This window comes from Pezoporus occidentalis, unplaced genomic scaffold, assembly GCF_034315485.1.
Source record: "Pezoporus occidentalis ecotype Australia unplaced genomic scaffold, CSIRO_AGI_Poc_V1 ctg535, whole genome shotgun sequence".
NCBI classification, from domain to species: Eukaryota; Metazoa; Chordata; class Aves; order Psittaciformes; family Psittacidae; genus Pezoporus; species Pezoporus occidentalis.
Window position 1 is genome coordinate 2,845 of NW_026915872.1, and position 7,853 is coordinate 10,697.

General features: G+C 45.7%; 1 protein-coding gene across 1 annotated transcript; it reads right to left on the bottom strand.

Moving 5' to 3' along the window:
- Positions 1-6,758: 6,758 nt before the first annotated feature.
- Positions 6,759-7,853, bottom strand: LOC134173571 (olfactory receptor 5AP2-like). Its single transcript, XM_062637688.1, has one exon. It carries the CDS (start codon positions 7,826-7,828, stop codon positions 6,869-6,871), a length of 960 nt encoding a protein of 319 aa, XP_062493672.1. The 5' UTR covers positions 7,829-7,853; the 3' UTR covers positions 6,759-6,868.

Genomic DNA, 7,853 nt, shown 5'->3' on the forward strand with positions numbered 1-7,853 from the left:
TCCCTCCAGGGTATCAACCCAACCACACAGCTTGGGGTCATCGGCAAACTTGCTGAGGGCGCACTCAATCCCACTGTCCATGTCAGTGATGAAGATGTTGAACAAGACCGGTCCCAACACCGATCCCTGAGTGACCCCACTCATTACTGGTCTCCAGCTGGACATTGAGCCATTGACCACAACTCTTTCCATGCGGCCATCCAGCCAGTTCTTTATCCCCTGAGTGGTCCATCCATCAAATTGATGTCGCTCCAATTTAGAGACAAGGATGTCGTGTGGGACAGTGTCAAACGCTCATTCAGATTTTTAAGATGGTCTCGAACCAGTTCCTCTCCTACAGTGGTGTATGTTCTTCATTCTCACAGTCCCTGCATCTGCCTTCCAAGACTTGGGTGGTGCGGTCAGAGCCTTTGCCAGTGAAGACCGAGGCAAAGAAGTCATTCAGAACCTCAGCCTTCCCCAAATCCTGTGTATCCAGTTCTCCCAAGAGCTTCCTGAGGGGGCCTACATTCTCCCTAGCCTGATTTTTATTTGCTACGTACTTGTAGAATCCCTTCCTGTTATCTTTAATACCTCTAGCTAAGTTTAATTCTAACTGGGCCTTAGCTTTCCTAACCTGGTCCCTAGCTTCCCAAACAACATCCCTGTACTCTTCCCATGCCACTTGTCCTTGTTTCCACTTATTATAAGCCTCTTGATTGACTTGGCTTGGCCTTGTATCTGCTTCACCATTTCTCAGTGTATCTGCTACACTCATTTCTCAGTGTATTATTTAGGACCTTCAACCATCATGGTTTTATCTCCCAGGAATTGGGGGCAGTCCTAAAGGAAACCCCAAATCCTGTATTAACCTCATGCCCTGTGTGTTCCTATGAGCTGGGAGAAGTCATTCAACCTCTTCCCATGTTTCTTTGTCTCCTGCTGCCAAGAGAGTGGCTGGAGGAAAGCACTTGAGTGTGACCACGTTTGTCCTCTTGGGCTTCCCCAACCTGTAGAAGCTGCTCTTTGTGAGTGTTTTTCTCATCTCCAACACCATGGTGGTGGGGAACCTTATGACGACCAGCTCTCAGCTTCATGTGCCCATCTACTTATTTCCTCATAGGAAATGTATTTATTTCCTCCGTAGGATGTAGCTGGGCGTTTTGCTCTTCTGGATTGGCCTGCACCATGGGAAGCTGCCACCATGCTGACCTAGGGGCAAGGTGGAATTTCATCCCATGTGATAAGCAGTCACCCAACTTGGTTCAGGACAGACTTTCAAGGCACTGTTTGAGCAGTATTGTCTTTTCCTTGGATGCCACCTGGTGCTGATGACACAGATGCTCCATGCTTCTGGCCATATGTTGTATGCAGACATGTCCAACCTATTTCATGGCTCAAAGACTCTCAGTGTTGTCCGGAAGACCCCCATCACCTAATCTTCTCCTTATATCTGTCCATCCAGGCCAAGCTTATTTTCCATCCCAGCTGCAGCTTACTCATGATTTCTCATTCCAGGATTTGATGGTTGAGTCACATTGGTCCAAGGAGTCATCCTATCTAACTGTAGGCTTTCACATCTGAATTAGATGGTTCCCCTTATAAAGACAAGGATGCATCTGGGGGCTTTGATTCAGCTTGGATCTATTTTAAACATCCATATCAGGGATTTCTTCTGGAAAAAGTGGATGGTTCTCTCCACTTGCAGTGAAGGGTGATGGGCAGACACAGCTACAATGTGGGTTGTGTTCAGAGCAAACACAGGCCATAGCCTGAAGAGTCAGTTTAAAGTCTAATGGGAAACATCAGCTCACTGTGCTGATGTGTTGGGGTCCTTCAGGAACCCCACTCAAAAGTGAGGAGGTGAAAGCAGCTTTTCATACAACCATGGAATGGTTTGGGTTGGAAGGGAGCTTAAAGCTCACCCAGTTCCAGCCCCCTGCCACAGGCAGAAACACCTTCCAGTAGAGCAGGTTGCTGCAATCACCATCCAACCTGTCCTCAATCATTTCTCTTGGTCAATAATGTCTAATGCAGTAGAGCCTCAAAGCTCAGCATGCATAAATCACTTCCTGGACAGAATAGGAAAGCAAAATGGATGTCGGCAGCGTTCTGGCTGTGTGTTTGCTTTTATAAAGGTTGCTAATAGCAGATATTAACTTCCTGATGAGGGGTTTCTATTCTGCATAGATGGATAGGAAATTATTGCCTAGAAGATACTAGTGTTGGTTTGCTCTTTTCAGAGCCATAAGAAAGGAACTTTTCCCCATAAACCTGTGCCTAAAGGGGTTTCAGGAAACATGGAGAGGGGCTTAGGACAGGTGCCTGCAGGAACAGGCCAAGGGGAATGGCTTTAACCTGCCCGAGGGGAGACTGAGATGAGCTCTTAGGCAGAAGCTCTTCCCTGTGAGGGTGCTGAGGTGCTGGCACAGGGTGCCCAGAGAAGCTGTGGCTGCCCCATCCCTGGCAGTGTTCAAGGCCAGGTTGGACACAGGGGCTTGGAGCAAGCTGCTCCAGTGGAAGGTGTTGGGGTTGGAGCTGGAGGAGCTTTAAGCTCCCTTTCAACACAAACCAGGCTGGATTCTATGATCCTGGCCCATGAAATTGTCCTTAATACACAAACATGCCAACACACTGACCCTCCAACTCACTGGCTTTGGACATGAGCCATCTCTGTCAAGCAAGGCAGCTGTAGAAGTGAACTTTGTTGTTAACAAAGAAGAAAGTTTCTTTCTTGTTATCCCCAGCTAATTAATCTCTGATGGCTTGTTATGAAGAATGAGGGAAGTCACATCCAAGTTTTCTGAGAAGCTTTTGTGGTGATGAGGAAACTTCCTTGGTAAACCCCAGAAGGTCTTGTTAAAGCTGATGACTCCTGGAAGGGTGCTTGGTCCCCAAGGACCACTTCTTGCTTTGGCAAAGTGAGCAGCATCACTTGTGATGGAAATAGCTGTGAGTGCTTGTATTGTGAAAGCCTGGATTTTGGGCCTGCTGGAGGGCTTTCTGTGCCCATGCAAGCTTGGTCCTACTCTCCCCTTAAAGACACATCCCTGTCTTCATGACATGTGCAGATCATGTGGTTCTTGCTAATGGGGTGCTTTGTCCCTTCCTGCTTTTGACCCCTAATAAAGGGAGCTGGGGAAGCTCATTGCATTTCTCTTCACTTTTCAACCTCCTCAAGGACACTTCATACATTGAATTTCTTGTTATTAGTTGTCTTGGGATGGATTTATTTGTGTCTCTCTTTAGTTCTTTACCTGTTAAAAATGTTCTTAAACTGTTAAACTGAGGCAAGTTGTAGTCCACTACATCCATCCTCCATTTCTGACTGGCTTTCATAAATGTGATTTTCCTACCATTATGAATTTGGGATTGGAGAATAAGCATGGGTCACCTGACTCAACATCTAAAATTCCTTGCCTAGTTATGAGATAGTCAGGACCCTTCTAGAATGGATGGGATTAAGAGGATGTTTTATCACATCCTAGGACAGCTGGTGAGGATGGATGTGGTCCAGAGCAGGTCTGAACATCAGAAGGACTTGTACCATGCACCCTCTCTCCATGGTATGTGCATCTCAGAATAGCTTTCTCTGGATTAAACTAATTCCAGTCAGGATCTGAAGGCCTCCTAGAGGTCAAACTGCATCAGTTGCCCCCTCATATCTATTTTCAGTTTGTTTCAATCTAAAAGACAGGACAAGAGGAAACGGCCTCAAGATGCACCAGGGCAGGTTTAGATGGAGCTGAGGAACAATTCCTTCCCCAGAGGGTGCTCAGGCATTGGAACAGGCTGCCCAGGGCAGGGCTGCAGGCACCGGCCCTGCAAGTGTTCACAAACCCTATAGACAAGGCCCTCAGTGCCATGGGTTAGTGGTGGCCTTGGCAGTGCTGTTGTAAGGGTTTGACTGGATGAGCTTGAAGGGCTTTTCCAACCTGGTTCATTCAATGAGTCTAAAAGGAGCCCAGTTCATGCAGCCTGACCCCAGCCTCTGATGGGGATGGAAACACAGTGAGGGGAGGACACTCTGTGTGTGTGTCTTCCAACTTGAACTCTTGAAACTGCTCTTTTTATCTGAACAAATACTAGAGATACAGAAACACACCTTCACTGAGCACAGATGGAGACACAAAACTGTGATTTAATGACTCAGCTTTTAATTATCTAAATTCGAAGAAGGTGAAACTACTTCAGATCTCCTAATCCCTCATCCCAACACTCTTAAAAGAGGTATTTTAGTTTTCCTTTCAGTTGGACTAAAACTTCATATAGGGGGAAAACATATAAGATAATTGAAGGACTAAGAAACCACTTTCTTTGCATGTTTTCCTAGAAGTGGTGGGGAAAACTATCATTTAAGTTGAAGGGAAGGAGACAGATGCAGTGAAATGCCCCAGGTCAGGTTTGGTCTCCCTTATATAGAAATGTGGTGTCATTTCCTCTGTCCTGAAGGGCCCAGGACATTGCCATGCACTTGACATGTACATCCTGCAACCTTCAGAAGGGTTGGGTCATTCTGGAGCAACATCTGAAAGCTCAGAGTGAGCCCCAGGGGCATCTCCAGGGTGTTAATAGTCAATGTTCAGGCAACTGAAGTCAGTCCCAGATGCCTTTATGCTTCCTGACATGGTTCATCCAATCTGATCCACCTACCCATGCTCATGTGAATGTTTCATTGTGATAATGGTCTAGGACTATGGAATTATGTCTGTGTGGTGCGGACATCATCATGAAGAAATAACTGGGACAGCTCAGGAACAGACACACGTTACTTCATGACTTCTGGTTGCCCAAAAGAGTGGTAAATGCTCCATCCCTGACAGTGTTCAAGGGCAGGTTGGACACAGGGGCTTGGAGCAAGCTGCTGTAGTGGAAGGTGTTCCTGCTCGTGGCAGGGGGTTGGGACTGGGTGATCTGAAGGGACTATATGTTTCCTATAGATGAGAATTGCTAACTAATTGTTAGGTTAACAAGGCTGTCATATGAATATCATCTTTAATGTTCATGTCAATAGAGGCCAGGTTTTGAATCATCTCCACAAAAACCAATATCCTTCTCCAAAACATTTAGGCTGATCTAACAGCACCTGAAGCACAGGGCAAAGAGACCCATGTCCAGCTCTTCCTACCAAAAAGGTGCTTGCTATTTGAGGTATCAGAACCATTTATGCAGAGGACCCCCATCATGTATTTGATGTGGGAAGTTTGTGTCTACAGCCAGGGGTGGCTGCATTTTATAGATCCCTTCTCTGCAAAGATTGAAACAGAATTCATATGATGATGCTCTCAGTATGAAATGTATTTCCAAAACCTCAAGCCTGTTTCTTGTGTTGCTGGAATTCACCATGCTGCCTCCCCGGCATGTTAAACTGAGGTTTCTATTGCCAGCTCACTGAGCAGTTTCCTCCACACAGGACTATGGCAATCTAGAGCTCTATTAGTGAAGTATCATCCAGTCTGGGTAAATGTTTGAGCATTTCAGTTGTCTCTGAAATGGAAACTTTCTTAAACACAAGAGGAAATAAGGACACCAGAGTGGGCTAATTCATCAAGCAGCGATGAGCCCTACACAGGACACTGCTCATCTAGACTCCTGTTTTCACAGAAGCTCAGACCAGATGATCTTTTGAGGCCCAGCCTGGGCTTTCTGTGGCTCTATGATTCTATATGCATAGTGCAAGCCAAAATATCCAACAAAATGGAAGAAAACAAGATATGGTGAAAGTTTTGAAGGAAGCTCTCTGATATCCAAGGTGCCAAGCCCTTTAGCTTTTAATGATACAGATTCTGGCTCCTTCATTGACTGCAGGTTGAATCCACGTTGCCCCCACACCTATGACAGTTTATGCTTTCATACTGTTGTTTTTCTGAGCACATAAAAATTCTGTTCACCATCCATATACTTTCCCAATATAAGTTAATTCCCACTCACAACAGCTAAAGGAAAGATATTCTCCCCCATCAGTGTGTTTTGGCTTTATTGAGACCCAGACAGCTCCCGGTTACCATCAATTCTTTGTTCGTTCATTTATGGAAGCTTCCTACAAACTTAAATCTTATATGAAATAGACAATTTGGTTTTCGTGGTGTGCTTGAGCATGAGCAGGGCATGGACATGGGATGTAGGTGCTTATCTCCAAGTGGAATTCCATTTCTCTCACCATTTAGGTAAAAAGTCATTTCAGATGAATGTAAAACACCACTTACAATGAATGGGAGGAGGTCCTGATGTGCCCAAAATGTCCCTAACACTGGGTGGTCTCAGCACAGTTCATCATCCTCCATTATGAATTATATCGTCTACAACTTTTTACTTTAAATGAAATCTTGATATTCAAAGGTGCAGCTTGAGATCTTGATTCCCACCAGCTTCTTCTCTTTGAAAGGCACAAACAAATGCCATGAATCTTCTGAAACCTTTTCTCTGACTCTTTTTCAGCAAGCAAATGTAAAACTACACTTCCTCTTCCCTCCCACCCCAGCAGCTTTAATAAAGAGCTCACAGGTAAGAGTGAGGAATTTTATTGGAGCTGAGGGACAAGGTCAAGAATCTTGCAAGAAGAAGACATCTTTATCAGTGACAAAAGTTATAACTGAGCAAAGCTGATTGGTGTTTCCTGTGAGGGAAAGAGGCCTGGGATAATTGAGGGTAATTTCTTCCTACAGGCTGCTGACTATGAAATGAATTGAAGTTTGAGGTTCCTCTCCTTTTAGTTTCCTTCCAAGGAAGGAAGATGTGATTTTGGCCAAGGGGGATCTATATCTCATTAAAAACTGTAATTGAGTTTTGTGCAGGAAGTGTGGAAGAATCTACATCAAATCATGGGGTTTATTGGGAAAAATCCCTTTGTTTTAGTGCCCCATAGGCTTTCTCACTTGAGATGAACTGTTCATGTCCTGGATGACAGAAATCTTCTGTGTTGCCAGCAGCTGAAAAACCTCCTCCTGCATTTCATCAGAGACCCCATCACCTCCCTGTTCCTCAGGCTGTAGATGAAGGGGTTGAGCATGGGGATGAGCACAGCATAGAAGATGGAGGCCACCTTATCCAGGCTCCTGTGGCTAGAAGGAGGTTGTAGGTACATGAAGAATCCTGTCCCAAAGTACATGGAAACAGCCATCAAATGGGAGGCACAGGTGTGGAAGGCTCTGGCCCTGCTCTGTGCTGAGCACATCTTCAGCACGGTGTGCAGGATAGAGATGTAGGAGAGAAAAATGACCACACTTGCAAACACTGCATTGACAGTGAATAAAGCAAAGATGACCATCTCACTGCTGTGCGTGTCAGAGCACACGAGCTTTAGGACAGTGACTACGTCGCAAAAAAAGTGGTCGATGCGGTTAGGACCGCAGAAGGAACCTCCAAACGTACACCACGTGCAGACGATGGCACTGAGGAAGGCAAATAGGTAGGATGATGCTACCAGCTGCCAGCAGACATGGCTGGAGATGGTGGTCACATAAAGCAGGGGCTGGCAGATAGCAACGTGCCGGTCATAGGCCATCATGGCCAGGAGGTGACACTCAATACTAGCAAAGACAGCAAAGGTGAGGAACTGCATCATGCAGCCAGTGAAAGAAATGGTTTTGTCCTCTGATAACAGGTCTGCCAGCATCCTGGGAGAGATGACTGTGGAATAGCAGATGTCAGTGAAGGCAAAATGGGTGAGGAAGAAGTACATGGGGGTGTGGAGGTTGGGAGAAACCCGAACCAAGATGGTGATCCCAAAGTTCCCCACCAAAGTGACAATGTAAATCAATAGAAACAAGACAAAAAGTGGGGTCTGTGCATATGGGTTGTCTGTAATTCCCAACAGGATGAATTCAGTCTGTGTGTGATTTCCTCCCATGACCAGGTGTTACCTGCTGAGAGAA